This window comes from Perca fluviatilis, chromosome 11, assembly GCF_010015445.1.
Source record: "Perca fluviatilis chromosome 11, GENO_Pfluv_1.0, whole genome shotgun sequence".
Lineage (NCBI taxonomy): Eukaryota > Metazoa > Chordata > Actinopteri > Perciformes > Percidae > Perca > Perca fluviatilis.
Window position 1 is genome coordinate 26479897 of NC_053122.1, and position 16923 is coordinate 26496819.

At 43.0% G+C, this 16923-nt stretch overlaps 1 protein-coding gene across 2 annotated transcripts; it reads left to right on the forward strand.

Moving 5' to 3' along the window:
- The first annotated feature begins 879 nt into the window (after positions 1–879).
- wdr47a (WD repeat domain 47a) lies at positions 880–16913 on the forward strand. Of its 2 annotated transcripts, none has more exons than XM_039816850.1 (17): positions 880–1087; positions 2852–3021; positions 3489–3572; positions 3736–3820; positions 5759–5890; positions 6114–6290; positions 6657–7165; positions 7630–7747; positions 9964–10145; positions 11014–11253; positions 11344–11407; positions 11837–11994; positions 12193–12362; positions 12472–12642; positions 13801–13941; positions 14127–14345; positions 15361–16913. In XM_039816850.1, the coding sequence occupies exons 2-17, from the start codon at positions 2864–2866 to the stop codon at positions 15501–15503; spliced, it is 2751 nt and encodes a 916-aa protein (XP_039672784.1). In that variant the 5' UTR covers positions 880–1087; positions 2852–2863; the 3' UTR covers positions 15504–16913. The 2 variants fall into 2 exon arrangements, with proteins under 2 accessions (XP_039672784.1, XP_039672785.1); XM_039816851.1 differs by having other exon boundaries at positions 13801–13932.
- The last annotated feature ends 10 nt before the right edge of the window (positions 16914–16923 follow it).

Below are 16923 nucleotides of genomic sequence, written 5' to 3' on the forward strand. Positions count from 1 at the left end.
ATATATCACTTTACATTCCTTTATAACATACGTATAAATGTTTAACAGATGTGATATTTAGTTTTGCGTGGGCTGTGGAAATAATGTATTACCTTATGCATTAGACCAGAGTTGTGCACAAACACTAATAGGGACAGGGGTTAGACATTGAGCACTGGCCTGGCCTCTGAAGGGTCAGTGCTAATGGAGACAGGACACTGCAGGCATATAAAGCACTAACAGCTTACATAAATGCCCAACGTTTTGGAAGTACTACTACATTCTAAATCTTGCCTAAGTAAAAGCACTTAAGTATACATATAGAATGGCTCATGTCAGAATCATATCTATAACTCTGGATTATTATTAATGATGCATTATTGTAGACATCACATCACTAATGTTACAGCTAGTAGGTGCTACTTTTAGATACTTTATGTAGGCTACTGCCAGGTAGCTTAATAATATCTCATCATTTATTAGTTCATTTATATTTTGTATTAATAATCTGTCACTGCAACGTATTTTGTATGTTGTAAGTGTAGCTAGTAGAGTAAAAAGTACAATATTGGCTTCCAAAATGTTTAGAATAAGACAAAATGGAAATACTCAAGTAAAGTTCGAGTACCTCAAAATGTGCAGTTACAAGCCAAACATTGTGAGGAAAGTAAAGCCAATGTTGCACATTAGATTAAAAAGGCCCCATTTTTACCTCTGTGCACGCCACTGCGTCGTGACACACTTAATACAATGTTTGACATTTTTCATCTCTGTCACAATATTATTTATTTCTATCATGTTGTATTCTTGCTGCTGATGAGTGTGTGGAAGGAGGGAGGGAGGGAGGGATGGATAGATGGATGGAGGCGGTGCTCCTGCAGACAGCAGGCGGGTAGCAGCAGGCAGGGCTGGGCAGCAGCAGCGGACCGCAGCGGAGAGGCAGAGGAACATCCAGCAGGGAGGGGACACAGCCATACAAGGAGGAGGGACAGCCAGGCAAGACAACACCACTGACAATACCGAGCGGTACTCGTCGTGACAGCGTCTGTCAACAGCGCGGAAACAACCGGGGCACAGCTTTTTTCATCCCATGCATTTTTAGAAACAGGTGAGCATTAAACGCAGCGCGTAGGCGGATTTGTGTTGTTCTTGGGAAAACTGTCAGTGCGCACCCCGCCCGTCCAGCTAACTAACGGATTATGCCTCTCTCCTCTCGGCCTGGCTAGCTAGTCACTCTCCCCCTCCAACCGCCGGGTTAAATTAGCCCGCTTTGTATGAGCTCCGACGTTAACTAGCTATTTGTTAGTTTTGCTGTAATCCGGTCGTTACATTCAGAAGCTATTTAAAGCTAACAAGTAGCATAAGCTTCTTATAGACCACTGCTTGAGGCTTAGTGCCAGTGTTAATAGCTAACCATCTCCCATGCTAGCTTAGCAGGACTGCAGTGCTTGTGTCTTCGACTTGTAACGTTAAGCTAGGCAAACATGCTTTCTTGCTAGTTTTGTATCTGGTGTGTTATCTTTGATAGATAACCAAAAATTCATAAGAGGCTACTTACTGTCACGACAATAATAAAAGAGATGATTGTCCCCTGTGTAAACACAACATGTGGAGGAGCAGCAGTTACTGTCCTGATTCAACAACCTCTGTTGTCTGGCTCTCTTACATCTGTTTATCAGAGTTTTAGGTTTAATGTGATTAAGGTGTGACATAGTGCAGACACTGCCCTCACTAGCTATGTCATGATCGTCTGATAGGGAACAGCTTGGCCATTATCATAATAACATAAGTAGTTGTATGAAGATGGATAGTGGTTAAGTCAAATGCTGACAAGCATTCAAATATATCCTAAGCAGCACTTGGCTCAATCCATCTGGATAACACCACCAATTTACTTGACTAGGTGTAGCCTAAAGATAAAGTTAGCATGCGAACAAGAGTGTGTTTCAACAGACTGCACTGCTGTGAGGTTATACAGCTTTGATCTGCAAAAGTTAAACTCTTCAGAGTAGGAGAAGTAATGTGAGATTTGTGACTGCATTTGGGGTTTATACATAGAGAGTTACTTTTATGTTAGATGAAATTTGATCAGGCTGTGGATTAAGATGGAAATCTGTACATTTGGGGATATAAAGCCTTTTGTTCATGCTACAAAATGAGGCACTACTCATTTTAGATGCATACAGTTCCACACATGCATATCTAGGAGCGTTCCAGTCTAACCACAGTCTTCCATTCATTGCCACTGACCAGCTTCACTTGAGCGTCTGCATTTTATATGATTTCTCCTTTTTACAGTCACTGGATTTCTCCAAGAGAAACTTGCCACTAGGGCTGGGCAATATGGCTGAAATCATTATCAGGATGTCAATGAGGATATTTTCTGAAACTGATGTATGTCTAGATGCAAGTGTTTGCAAAATCATTATGAGAAATCAAACTGATGTTCAATGCAATAAACTGTGCCCCACTTTTATGCATTTCTTGGGACCAATTACTTGTAGCACTTAAACTTAAATGTTTGTCTTCAGTCTCACAAACTAAGAAAAAGAATACTCTCAACAACAATGCTAACATGCTGTTCACCATCTTAGTTTAGCGTGTTAGCATGCTAACATTTGCTGGTTAGCACTAAACACAAAGTAGTGTTGGAGGTATTTGGTCATAAACTCCAGCAGACCAAAGTCTGCAGGGTTATTCCACTGGGGAACACAAATATCTGGACAACATTTCATAGCAATCGAGTAATAATTATTATAACCTCTTTGTTTTAGATGTGTAAAACAAACATTTAAGAACTGATTTTGTTAGTTTTTACTTTTGTGTGTGTGTTTTAATTAGTATTTTGCGTCTTTGACCTTGTTGTTTGTAGCCCGTCGTCACCATGACAGCGGAGGAAACCATAAATGTGAAGGAGGTGGAGATCATCAAGGTGGTCCTGGACTTTCTCAACTCCAGGAAGTTGCACATCAGCATGCTGGCTCTGGAGAAGGAGAGCGGCGTCATCAACGGGCTCTACTCAGACGACATGCTCTTCCTCAGGTAGATGAACTCAACAGCAACAGCCACACCGTGCGGTCTGGATACGGCCGTCTCACGTTGCAGCTCCAAAAAAGCTGCCTACTATGAAACAGGAACAACAGGCAACTGTTCCGGTCATACATTTCTGATAGTGTCCTCTACACTGGGGATAATGTAACACTGTACTACTGCTGTAGATGGGAGTGCTTCCTTGAAAGTCAGCCAACAGCGGTTTGTCTGCAGTTCTACTCAGCCTGAGTGTTAAATACATTTTGGTATTTCACCTAGTGTCTCTTAATATGCTGTCTCGCGTTGTCATGGTACACCTTTTTATTAAGAAAATACCACAGCAAGTAGAGTGTTCAGTTTTATGGCCATGTTTCAATAAAAACTAATTTGAGTTTACCCATTTGTGGGACATTTAAAAATGAGGACATGATTCCATGTGTTACCTGTGTGTTTAAAAAAAATATATATATTTGTTTCAGACAACTGGTGCTGGATGGCCAGTGGGATGAGGTCTTGCAGTTCATCCAGCCTTTGGAGTGCATGGATAAGTTTGACCGAACAAGGTGGGTTCACCGTGTGAGTCACTGTCAGCACGTTCAGGTTCATGTATCCTTTTGTTGATGCGGAGGTAGCCTGCAGCAGCAAAGTTCGACGCAAACGGCATCGCCACTTAAATTGCTTCTTTTTTTGTGTCACGGTTTCTAATGTCAACCGTCATGGCCGCAGGTTTCGTTACATCATCCTCAAGCAGAAGTTTCTGGAGGCTCTGTGTGTGAATAACGCCATGTCTGCAGAAGATGAGCCACAGCATGTAAGTCACTAATAAATGTACTATCTATTAGTATTTTCGAATGCTTTTTAAGCCTCCCAAGTGACAACACAGCCTTGAATTATTTTCCTGTTGAATAGACTTTGTAACAGCGCAGCTTTGTCTTCCCACTGACTGTCACTGGTTGTCTTGGCAATAAACAAAGACAAGAAGAGAAGCAAACAGTGTTGTTCAAACATGTAGTTTAAAACTGCAACTCTGCAAGTCATGTGAATAAACCTCACAATCTTTGCGTTTAAAAGCAGGTTGTGTGCGTGCGTGCGTGCGTGTGTGCATGCGTGTGTTTGTGCTCAACAGTGGCTGGAGTGACGTAGCTATTGGCCTCACTGCGGTGAAGGACTTATCCGGGTTAAGCTGTTTATTTGCGCCTCTGATACTACGTGATTGACTCTCCATGTTAGAATAAGCCGTTTTTAAATAACATATCTGTTTACCTGTGATGTCCCGCCCACTAATGAAATGGTTGAAAGGGAAAGAAAGTGCCGTCCATCTGCTGCCCCCCCTTCTTTTTTGTCTGAGCCATAGGTTGCAGTTAACACAAGGGAAAGAATGGATGTCTCAATAAGCAATACTAATAAGCGTTTTCTTAACAACAGAATGTACTCATATTTACAGCTGGGTGATATGGAGAAAATCAAATATCACAATATTTTTGACCAAATACATTGATGTCGATATTGTTGCGATATTGTAGGGCTGACTATTGGTGCTTTCACAAATATTTACACAATGAGAGTTTTGATAAATAATCATCAATAATGTGGATATCATGGCAATTTATAAAACCGTAAGTAAGTCCAGAAAATGACATCACTTCACTGTAATGCAGCCTTTAAAACCAGGAAAAGCCAACATGTGTGTCATATCACGATACTACAATATCCAAAATTTAAGACGGTATCTAGCCTCATATATCGATGTCGATATAATATCGATATATTGCCCAGCCCTACTCCTATTGCAAGGCGAGTATGAATATGACCAGAAATCCAAATTGATCTAAAGAGAAATCCAAAAGTAAGATGATTCTATGCCACAGTAATCAGTTTACTTATGGGAATAAGCAAGTTGCATCTTCTCACAATCAGTGTTAGCTTTCTTGAGTTGTAGCTAATGACGTGTCAATCCAAAATCGCGTCACTGAATAACACCTTCATGTAAATGTTGCCATGAGGATGTGCTGCCAGAGCGCTTAGAAACAGTAACTGAAGAATGAAATACACCTGCGGAGTTGCCAGCAGCTCTAGAGAACATTACAGAACGTTTCACTTTTGCATCAATTCTTTATGATTTGCAGAAATGTCACCACAACAAATGCATAATGAAATATTGACATTGATGCTGGTGGCCATTTTATCATAAACCCTTGCAGAGGCTAGACAGCTCTGAGTCGGATCCTAATCCTAATTCAATTATCAAATATCACACATGCAGAGACATTCAAAACTCATTCTGTCTTTTCTAGTCATGCTCTAGCTGTGGGCCGACTGTCACATGGCAGAGTTGCAGTTTGTCTGACTGTGCCAGAGCTGCCGTGTCCTATTAACTGGATTAGGTCAGACATCTGTGGACATAGTGTGCTGCTGTGCTGACGGGTATTGGTTTTTGTGATACGGCGTCGATTGTGTGTTGGCAATTACTTTTCATGATGGTGCTGGACAACATTTTAGGAATAGGACTAAATCGCCGTCCTCTTTTTTTTTTGTATCATGTTCTGATTTCTTGTGCATGTTATCCTGGAAGCTAGTGTTTTTGTTTTCTCAGTCTCACTGACATTTAAAAGCCATCTGTGCCTCCGTTGTGCTGCTGGAGACGAAGCTCTCTCTAAAAAGTACCATGTGTTTTCTATCTCTGCTGTTCAGAGAGAAACTTCTACTCCGTCATCTGTGACGATCTGAAATATGTATTAATGTTTTGTAGTTGGAGTTCACCATGCAGGAAGCAGTGAAGTGCCTCCATGCCCTGGAAGAGTTCTGTCCATCTAAAGATGACTACAGCAAACTGTGTCTGCTCCTCACACTGCCTCGCCTCACAAACCATGCAGAGTTCAAGGCAAGATCTATGAAAGTGGATGGAAACAGAAATATTTCACTTGTAAAAAATAAAGTTAATTAATGAACTTAAAGTTTCTTGTTTTTTGCAATTTGCTGAAACCGAAAGCATCTTTTTTTTTTTTACTCTCTTGTGCACTTTTCTGCCAGTTTAATTGATTCCACTTACAAAACAATACTGTGTTTTGTTGAAATCTTTACTTCCATGTTCCGTGTTCCTGCAGGATTGGAACCCGAGCACGGCCAGGGTGCAGTGTTTTGAGGACGCCTGCACCATGGTGGCAGAGTTCATCCCTGCAGACAGGAAGCTGAGTGAGGCTGGATTCAAGGCCAGTGGGGATCGACTATTCCAGCTGCTCCTCAAGGGAGTCCTCTATGAGTGCTGTGTGGAGTTCTGCCAGGTTCGAACCACTAAAAGCAAACATAAATACTGCGGCCTAAACCAGTTTCCACATGGTCTAATGCAGAGGTGCCCAAATTCTTTCATATAAAGGGCCAAAAAATTTATCTGGATGGAAGGCCAAAGGCCAAAAATAAATGTTGATGTTATGTGAAATAACATTACAATAAAATGTATTATTTTTTATAGAAAATTAACATTCTAAATTAGTTTGCAGAGATGGTCCATAAAATAAGAGCATGTCAAATGTTATGGTGGGCCAAAACAAAGGGAGGACGGACCTAACTTGGACCGCAGGCCCAAATTGGGCGGCCATAGTCTTTGCCGATGATTGAAACTAAGATTTGTTGCATTTGTTTGCGTGCAGAGCAGGGCGACGGGCGAGGAGATCACGGAGAGCGAGGTCCTGCTGGGCGTGGACATGCTGTGCGGTAACGGCTGTGATGACCTGGACCTGTCTCTGCTCTCCTGGATGCAGAACCTGTCCCACACCGTCTTCTCCTGCGCCTTCGAACAGAAGCAACTCAACATCCACGTGGACCGCTTGGTCAAGCCCACAAAGGCGGGCTACGACCTCCTCACCCCGCTCATCAGCAAACTGTCTCCGTACCCCTCGTCCCCGCTGCGCCGCCCCCAGTCCGCCGATACCTACATGTCACGCTCCTTGAACCCAGCGCTGGACGGCTTGTCTTACGGGCTGTCTGGCCAGGATAAGAGAGCGAGTGGCGGGGAGATAGCGCCGGGCAAAGGGGTCTCTCCCATGTCCCACTCGTTTGCCAACTTCCACTACCCTGGAGCGGGAGGCCAGAGCCTGACCAGGAGTCTGATGATGGAGAGCTCGGACTGCCACAGCATCTTTGAGGAATCCCCTGAAACGTAAGGGTTTGGAGTGGCCCTGGTTAGAGCTGGAAAGATGAAGCGATTTATCGATTAGTTGTCGAACTATTAAATTAATCGCCAACTATTTTGATAATCGATTGATCGGTTTGAGTCATTTTTTTTTATGAAAAAGGAGTAATAATTCTCTGATTGCAGCTTCTTAAATTTGAATATTTTCTAGTTAATTCACTCCTCTGTGACAGTAAACTGAATATCTTTGGAAAAAAAAAAGACATTTTGGGACGCCAACTTGGGCCTTTTTTTTCACCATTTTCTAGACCAATTTTCTAGACCAAACAACTTCTCGATTAATTGAGAAAATAATTGGCAGATTAATCGACAATGAAAATAATCGTTAGTTGCAGCCCCAGGTCCTGGTTTTTGCCAGTCTGTGGTTTTATGCAGGCTGTTGTCAGATGTCTTGGATAATCTGTTGCTCTGGTGTGTTTTTCTCTGTGAAGATCTAGGACAGACACGCCCGTGGATAAGATGATGAGTTCAGGCGGAGCTCAGAGTCTGCGTCCTGCCTCCGCTCCGGGCGAGGACGCGCCATCAGCTGGCACCGACGACAGGAACGAGGTAAACTTCAACGACCTTTTTAACTCGTTAGACCTGTTGTATGTCACCCATTACTGAACAAGGGCTTTATTTTATTATGTCGCTGCGTTGTTTTTATGGGTGGGTGATTTATTTTTTAATTTTTTTTTTGGGGACGATTTTTAAAATCGTTTCTTTTTCCTAGAATCAATATTACGGCGACTACATCATATCCGTTTCTAGCCAAACAGACCGAAAGCAGAAAACGCAGGAAATCCACGTTATCTACTTCTTTACAAATGAAATAAATGTCAGACTGACATGTGATGTGCATTTTTCTTAGAAAACAGTTAGTTTTTAGAAATGTCTCATGATATATTGTCTCTAGAAGGGAATTATTCAACTTTTGTTTTTGTTAAGAAGGAGAAGAAAAAAATCGCAGTACTCAATACTTCTAGAATCGCAGTAAATCAAAATCACAATACAAAATCAAACTGGCACCAATGTATTGTGAAAGAAACCGCATATCCCAGCCCTAATTGTTTTCTTTCCTTGATGGGTGTTGCCTACACCACGGTCTATATATATATATTGGCCAGTTCTGGTGAATCTTTGTCAGTGTGGTGTGTCTGACTCATCTTCCTCCTGCAAGTCTGCATTGGAGCCTCGTCCCTGTCAGTGCTGACATGGCTGCTTAGAGTGAGAGGCTCAGTCCATTCCAGCGCTGTTGTCCTCTGCCTGGATGACAGACTTTGATTAACTTTGATTAAAGGAAGTTGTCCTTGTTTTGGTTTGTTGGTGGTGTAGCGTTAGTATGCTTTCATCATGTCCCAGCACTTCATGTGCACCTTAAGCCTTAAGTGCATGTAGGAAATGGGCTTTTTGTGTATCTGTGTCCAGACACATGGAAGTGAGTTATTGTAGTTTGGCCCACTGATTTATCAAACTATCTACTTCTTCTCGGAGTCCCAACTTAAATCTGAACACACAGACATGATACACATGTTCTTAGATATTATACTTTTCAAAAGGTCCAAAAGAAAAGTTTAGAATTCTTAGAAGAAAGACTCTCCTCATAATTATGAAAATCTGTTACATTATTAATCATTATCAAGTTGTTCTTTAATGTTTTTTTTTTTTTTTTTTTTAACATTACGGATTATTATGAGACATAATGCAGCTCTAGTTGTTTCAAGTATCCAGCCAGTAACAAAAGAACAAAGCAGGGCAGAAACTGGGAGAAGAAGCCCAGGTGGATTTGGTTCTAGGTCAGTAGGGACACGTGGCTCAACAACTCAGGAGCTCAACCACAAAGAAAAAATAAATAAAAGAGTCTTTACTGCCCTCATGATGCCTGTAAACACAGTGTTAACACAGTATCCTTTTCTGTCTGTCTCATGCTTTCTATTCTGGTCCCTTTTGTGTGGCTCAGTGTGAAGGTAGTGCTTTGTACTGTCACCCTAGAGACACATAGAGCCCTCCTCCCCCCTCTTGTATCCTCTCTGCCCTCCATCCCTTTTCAAGCACGGGCCCAGTGCCAGTGTCTCTCCCCTCTCCAAACAGTAGAGGCTTTCCCATCAGATTGTCAGGACAGGAAGCAGAGGACAGAGAGGGGAAGTGAGCTGTCCTCATCTCTCAGTCTCACCCTCCTTCCTCCTCGAATACCTGGACCGACAGAAGAAATGGGTGGAGCAGGGTTCCTCTGCTCACAATGCTGCCTTTGAGTAGTGTTATAAGAGTTGGCAGACTTTCCTCAGATGTTAACATGCTTCGCTGCGTGTGAATATTATTATACTTTGTCTCCATGTGTCCTTTTTCATTTGTACAGATCTATGTTTATGTTCCATTTATGTTTTGCTTTTCTTATCCAGAGTGACTTAATCTTCTTTCTAAAAGCGACACCATCATAAAAAAAAAAAAGAGACTGAAACTTTCTGAATTGGAAAAATAATTTGATAAATAAATTAGGATAATCAGGATCCAAAAGAAAGTACAACGGTGTAAAGCAATTACAAGTAGAAGTTTGGAGGTTTGAAACCAGATTCCTAAATTGTAAGTAGATTTTTAAGGAGGTGCTATAATTTGTTCCAGAAATTGGGTTGCACTAATTATAAAAGCACTTTTTTACAACTTTAGACCGAGCTCGTGGAACAAGAAGTGAAAGCCAGTCAGCAGAGGGAGTCGGATAAGGTCCTTCCGAGTGACAGAGACTTTATTTTTTTTTATTTTTTTTTAATGGCATCATGTTCACTCCTCAGCTTCGTGACTCCACAGAGAAGTACGAGGAGTACTATCGGCAACGTCTTCGCGTGCAGCAGCACCTGGAGCAGAAGCAGCAGCAGAGGCAGCTGTACCAGCAGATGCTGCTGGAGGGAGGGGTGCAGCAGGAACCCCCGCCCAGTGACATGCAGCACAGCCTCACAGAGAAGTTCCTCAACAGGTACAGACACGGCAAGAGATCCCTGTCAGACAGGTAGTCCACACATACTGTAACACACCTGTCAAGTCCTACAGCAAACGCTCTGAAAGCAGTCGGCCATGTCAGGGTAGTTCTGGTTCTCACTTAAGCTTGCCAATTTGGTTTTTTTTTTTTATGGGTTTTTAATATCTTCACACAATAGAGGAGCAGCTGTCAGACAAGGACAAGTAGACATGTTAAAGCCCCATGTGGCTTTTCCTAGTATGACACACACCTCCCCCCCCACCCCAAAAGAAAGCCACCTCCACTCCACACTGCACCATCTGTGGTGATCAGCTACATCACGTCACATGGGACCATCGCCTCATGTGTATTAATTATACACAATATTAGACCCAGACTCCACTCAAAAATAGCACCCAACTTAAACATGTATGTAAATGCTCCCAAACCACAACAAGAGTAAATTTAATTTCAAGTCTATGACAAAAAAATGAATGTGGTAATTTTTGCTCTGTCAGCAGGACAAAGGCCCTTTGATTTGTCCCCCGAGTTCCTCCAGTCCTCCCTTTCCCCAGCCTCTCCCTGTCCCTGTCTCCTCTGCATTATTCACCAGGGTAGCTGTGCATAATGACATCATTACCTCAGTTTTCTTTTGTCCTCTGCCCCCTTTGTAGTTTTCACTAGATTTAACTGAGTCATCTCAGTCAGCGTACAGAGAAGCCTGTAGGCTAAAGTAAAATGTGTTGTGCCTTTCTCCTTTTCCAAATGGTAAGTACAAGAAAGCTCTTATGAAATGAGAGAGGAAGAAAGGCACAGGCTAAAAGAAAGATTTGTAGAGACATTTATTGAGTGTTCATGTGTTTGTGTGTGTGTGTGTGCTGCTCAGGTCCATCCAGAAGCTGGAGGAGCTTAATGTGGGGATGGAGGATATAGGGGAGGAAGTGAAGTCTCTGACCCAGCAGTGTAATGGCAACGGGAACACCCCCGCCTCTGAGGACAATAACAACCCTCCATCTGTGACCCCGGGGAAGACCCGAGAGGGAGGGGTGCTGAGCAGCACCCCACAACGCAGCGTGGGGGGCCGCCTGGTCCCACCTCCCGATGAGTCCCCTGTCAACTCCCAGAGGTACTGTGGGTGCTATGTCTTTTGTTTCTATAGCGGAGGTTGTTGCGTGGTTGAATTTGATGATTGACTTTTTTTTTTTTTTTTTGGCAGTGAGCAGAAACAGAAAGGAAGTCCACAAGGTGACACTCCAGGCTCCTTATCCCGAAGTAAAGAGGTAGGTATGCACACAAGTAACACCCAAACAATTCTGTCACACCTGCTGTAAATAATGTATCCCTCACCAAGCATGTAATTGTCTGGCTGCTCTGAAAAATGAACCTGAAATTACTTTTGTTCATGCTCTGTTTATTATTCATTTTCTCTCATGTTAGCCGTTATTACGGTCACAGAACAATTGTTCTCCGGCACTCATCTGATTTTAAAGTTGCGCACGTTCCCTCTCGTTTTTGTCACAGCATAGGACGATACAGGGGTAATGCTAATTTGGCATTTGACTAAGCAGATTATAGCATGATAATATCGCGATGTCATGCTGGCATCATGACACTGTGGATGTCATAGGGTAGAGAAAATCCAAGATTATACTGCTAATTACACGCAATCTGTGTGTTCATGTGTTTTTATATGTGTGGATTGTTCTCAGGGCGACAAGCCTAAAAGCCTGTTTGTGCCAGTGCATTCTCTGGAAGATACTCAGGCCATTCGAGCTGTCGCCTTTCACCCGTCTGGATCGCTCTACGCTGTGGGATCCAACTCTAAAACTCTACGTGTCTGTGCTTATCCTGAAACATTAGACCCAAGGTACAGTAACGTGGACAATCGCCTCAAAAGCATTCAATTGACCACTTTCAGAAAAAAGTAACAATGTTTTTTTTTCATTCCAGAAAAACATCCCCAAACAGTTTGAATGTCTACCAGTTTACTCTCTTCTGTTCTTCCATTTGTCTTTCCTCTCCTTCCTCTTTTTTCCCCCCTCTTCTTCACTCTTCCTCTCCTCAGTGAATTAAGTCCAACAAAGCAGCCGGTCGTCCGCTTCAAGAGGAACAAACACCACAAAGGGTCCATCTACTGTGTGGCCTGGAGCCACTGTGGGCAGCTGCTGGCTACAGGCTCCAATGACAAATATGTCAAAGTCCTACCTTTCAGTGCAGAGACATGCAATGCCACAGGTACACACAGTTGGATGCTGCATTGATATGAAGTCAGGGCGCATGGGCCTGTTATTATCAGCATCTCACAAGCATTCTCATTGTATGTTTGCGTCTCTCTGTGCCCTAGGCCCAGACCTGGAGTTCAGCATGCACGACGGCACCATCAGAGACCTGGCCTTCATGGAGGGTCCAGAAAGTGGAGGAGCCATTTTGATCAGCGCCGGAGCTGGAGACTGTAACATCTACACCACGGACTGTCAGCGAGGACAGGGCCTGCACGCCCTCAGTGGGCACACAGGTACCCTGACTGTCTCATCTATTTGCCTGTCCTTCTGAAAAACTCACATGGAGTAGAGTCCAAGAGAGAAAGATTGGATTAAATTCAGTTTTATTTATAGGGCCCTATGTTAACGATCTAAGCGCATGACGTGAAGCGCATGGCGCAGGTGCGTTTAGGGCGTGTCCAAATCCACTTTTGCTAGTTTGACGGCAGAAAAAAAGGGTCCGTGCGCTGGACGCATGTTTCAAAAGGGTTGTACTTAGTGTCTTCATTAATTCATAGGTGTGTTCTGGGTGTAACATGCTATAAACCAATCAGAGTGTCCTCTCCCATTCCCTTTAAAAGCCAGGCGTGTTTGGACCTTGGCGCATTGCTATTATGATGGCGGAATTGCACCGTAATATTTTTATTTGGAATCTTGTGTGTGTGTGTGTGTGTGTGTGTGTGTGTGTGTGTGTGTGTGTGTGTGTGTGTGTGTGTGTGTGTGTGTGTGTGTGTGTGTGTGTGTGTGTGTGTGTGTGTGTGTGTGTGTGTGTGTGTGTGTGTGTGTGTGTGTGTGTGTGTGGCAAGCATAGTGTGCGCGCTGTGCACGAGCCTAGGCGCATTTTACTAATGCGTAGTTAAAATAACAATGAAATGCTGCGCTATTGACTTTAGACCAGGTTTTTGTTGCTGCCTCAAGATAGCAATACGCCAAGAATGCACCTGAACGCACCACCCTGTAAGACCAGCACGCCCATGGGCGCAGGTGCATGTGCTATTTAAATGACGCGGGCGCTGGATGGGAATTTGACAACTGCGTCGGGCTTTGCGCCGCACTGCGCCTGGTTCCAGATAGGGCCCATAGTGTCAAATCGTAACAGAAGTTCTCTCAGGACACTTTACAGATAGAGTAGGTCTAGACCACACTCTATAATTTACAGACACCCAACAATTCCCAAGAGCAAGCATTTGGTGCAACAGTGGCGAGGAAAAACTTCCTTTAATCGGACAGAAACCTGGGACAGAACCAGGCTCTTGGTGGGCGGCCATCTGTCGCTGCCGGTTGGGACACAGAGACACCGATACAGAAATATAGTTTCATAATAATTACAGCAGTCGGTATGATGAACAGTGGCAGTTCTAGTAGTATTGCCACTGACAAGTGTGACGTGTCATTTCTGTGTTGCTCTTTAGGTCACATTCTGTCTCTGTATACGTGGGGAGGCTGGATGATTGCCTCTGGCTCTCAAGACAAGACGGTGCGTTTCTGGGACCTCAGGGTGCCCAGCTGTGTCCGAGTAGTGGGAACTGCCTTCCACGGCTCAGGTATCACCTGTGTGTTCACCTCCATTCTTATATCAAATATCGCTAGCAAACCCTTGGAATGTTTGAGCAACGTATGGCACCAGAATGTAACACTGCTTCCATAATAGGTCCTGACTCTCAGTCAGCACAGAAGATTTTTACTGGTTTTTACAGCTACACCCCTCTTCTTTTTTTTTTCTTCTTCTTCTGCACAGGCAGTCCTGTTGCCTCAGTAGCAGTCGATCCTAGTGGCCGTCTCCTAGCAACAGGACAGGAAGACAGCGCATGCATGCTGTATGACATCAGAGGAGGACGAATCGTCCAGGTGTACCGGCCGCACTCCAGTGATGTGCGATCGGTCCGGTTCTCCCCCGGAGCACACTACCTGCTCACTGGTTCCTACGACACAAAAGTCATAGTCTCCAACCTCCAAGGTATAGTGGGTCTCGTCTGCTCACATATGAATGATAGATTTATAATAAATAGTTTACTGCTTTTACCCGACATTAGCTTCTTCATGTGGGCTATCCTGTTTTACTATGACCATAAAAACCTAAATGGGTCGTGCCGGTGTTTGCAGCCATGTACTTCATGAAACTTGTTGTTAAATATCCATGTGATCCAGGCAATGCAGGGGCCATCTCTCTGGCTCTATAGTGAAATTAAGCAAATTAAAAGAATGGTATGAACAGTTCACTGTTTTATATCATTGTAAACTGAATATCTTTGGGATTTTGAATGTTGTTTAAAAAAAAAAAGAAAAAAGACATTTGAAGACGTCAACTTGGGCTTTGGGGAACTGTCACAGGCATTTGTGACTATTTTGTAAAACATTTTGAGTATTTTGGCATTTTTATACTGTAAGTGGAAAACAAATTGGGTTGTGTTATGTGCCAAACTATTTCTTGGCTGGGACCAGTACCCTGGAGTCTTCACTGGTTGCCTGGCAACGTCACGATAATGACAAGACTCCAGGAAGAGTGTGTAGAAAAACTGTAGATCACGGATTGGAGTTGGACACCTACTTATATTTTTTTTAGAAACACCTGTTCTCAGTACATATTCTGTATCTTTTATGAGGAAGGGAGACTCTACCTGCAGTATGTTTTCCACAGCGTGTAATGTCTATAAAAAAGGAAAAGTAATAGAAAACTGGGTCTCCTTAAACCACTTACAAGAAAAAATGTTTTCAAAAGAATGTGAGACGTGTTCTTGTCTCAAGGTGTGTCATGATTTTAACCCCACCTGACTGAGCTCCATTTCGTGTGTGTGTGTGTGTGTGTGTGTGTGTGTGTGTGTGTGTGTGTGTGTGTGTGTGTGTGTGTGTGTGTGTGTGTGTGTGTGTGTGTGTGTGTGTGTGTGTGTGTGTGTGTGTGTGTGTGTGTGTGTGTGTGTGTGTGTGTGTGTGTGTGTGTGTGTGTGTGTGTGTGTGTGTGTGTGTGTTGCTAGGTGACCTGACCAAACCGCTGCCTCAGACCGTGGTGGGAGAGCACGGCGACAAGGTGATTCAGTGTCGATGGCACACACAAGACCTGTCCTTCCTCTCATCCTCTGCTGACCGCACTGTCACACTCTGGACACACAACCCATAACAAACACACACACACACCCACAACCAGTTATAATCTAAAAGACACACATTCCCCCTAAAACAACACTCCTTCTGCACCACCAACGCTGTCACGCTCCCTTTTCAACACACTTAACACACATTACCACATTGACTGTTGAATGAGCCTGTCACTCATCTGTAGGAAACCAAAATGGATACAACCCTGTGACACATCAGAAGCACACGTTGCATGTTCTCCTTTTTTCTTTACATTGCTCACATTGCATCCGTCACACCGACTGTCGTGATCTTGAAAAGGTTCAACGGCAGGATCATTCATTATTCTCCCCATCACTCTATCTTCACTCCTTACACACCGGTCAGTTGCTGCATGTCCTTTTCCCTGAGGAGCTGTTGAGGTTAGACAGGACAGAGTGCTTTGTTCATGATGGTGCCTTCCTTGAGTTTTCAGTTTCCATAGCAAAAATGTAAAAAAGATAATATGGTCATTTTTTTTCAAGATCAAATTTTGTTACATTGTCTTGAGAGAAGTCCTACATTCCTTTTTTTTTTTGCACATCATTTTTCTTACAGCTGGTGTTATGCTGCTATTGTTTGGTGACACGAGATGAATTTATGGTGTGAAATGTAATTTGATCAGTGTGTCAGTAGTGAGCTTTTCCTATCAAGAGGCTGAATCTGTGGAGGTCATACCATCCTGTTGATCAGCCAGCTGTTGCTTCCCTGTGGGATGTGCCGATGTCTAACGTTACTGTATCCATTGCATTGCTACAACTCCAAATGTGTAAATTAGCGTGTGCGTTTGTTTTAAATTTGAAATCAGTGTTTCTTTGCGCTGAAACTGTTAGTGTCTTGCGATGGCTTGCTTGCAATGAAAGATTGTTATTTCAAAGGGAAATACAAAGTGTAATTTGTGGTTGAGCGCCCTAGCATTCAGTTTAGGAGTTGTCTTTGTTCAAAAGCTTTGGTTTGTCTACTGTAACAATACACCAACAGTAGGTGGCAGTCTTTGGCCATAGCAAGGGTCGAACCATATGCACAATGAAATATGAGTGGATGCACGGGTGTTTTTGATATTTATTTAGAACCAGTATTTGGGGCATATGTATTGTATTTTTTTCATGTATTTTACATGCGCACTTTTTTTCTTTTAACAATGTCTCCTAAAATTGATTTACTTACAAAGATGCATATTTTATGTTAATGTATAGTACACAGTATATTGTTTTAACAAATAAGGCCAAACTAATACGTACATAGATGTATTTATTTCAGTTGTGTTTATGTATGTACAGTTATGTTTTTGAAATGCTAGTGGCTCTTGTATTAAGCCTTTTTAATTCTTGTTTTTAAAAGTGACTTAAATTAATTCAAGCTAACTCAAGTCTGACTGCTGGTACGTTCAATAAAGTGTCTTTTACACAAGCTGGATCTTTTGT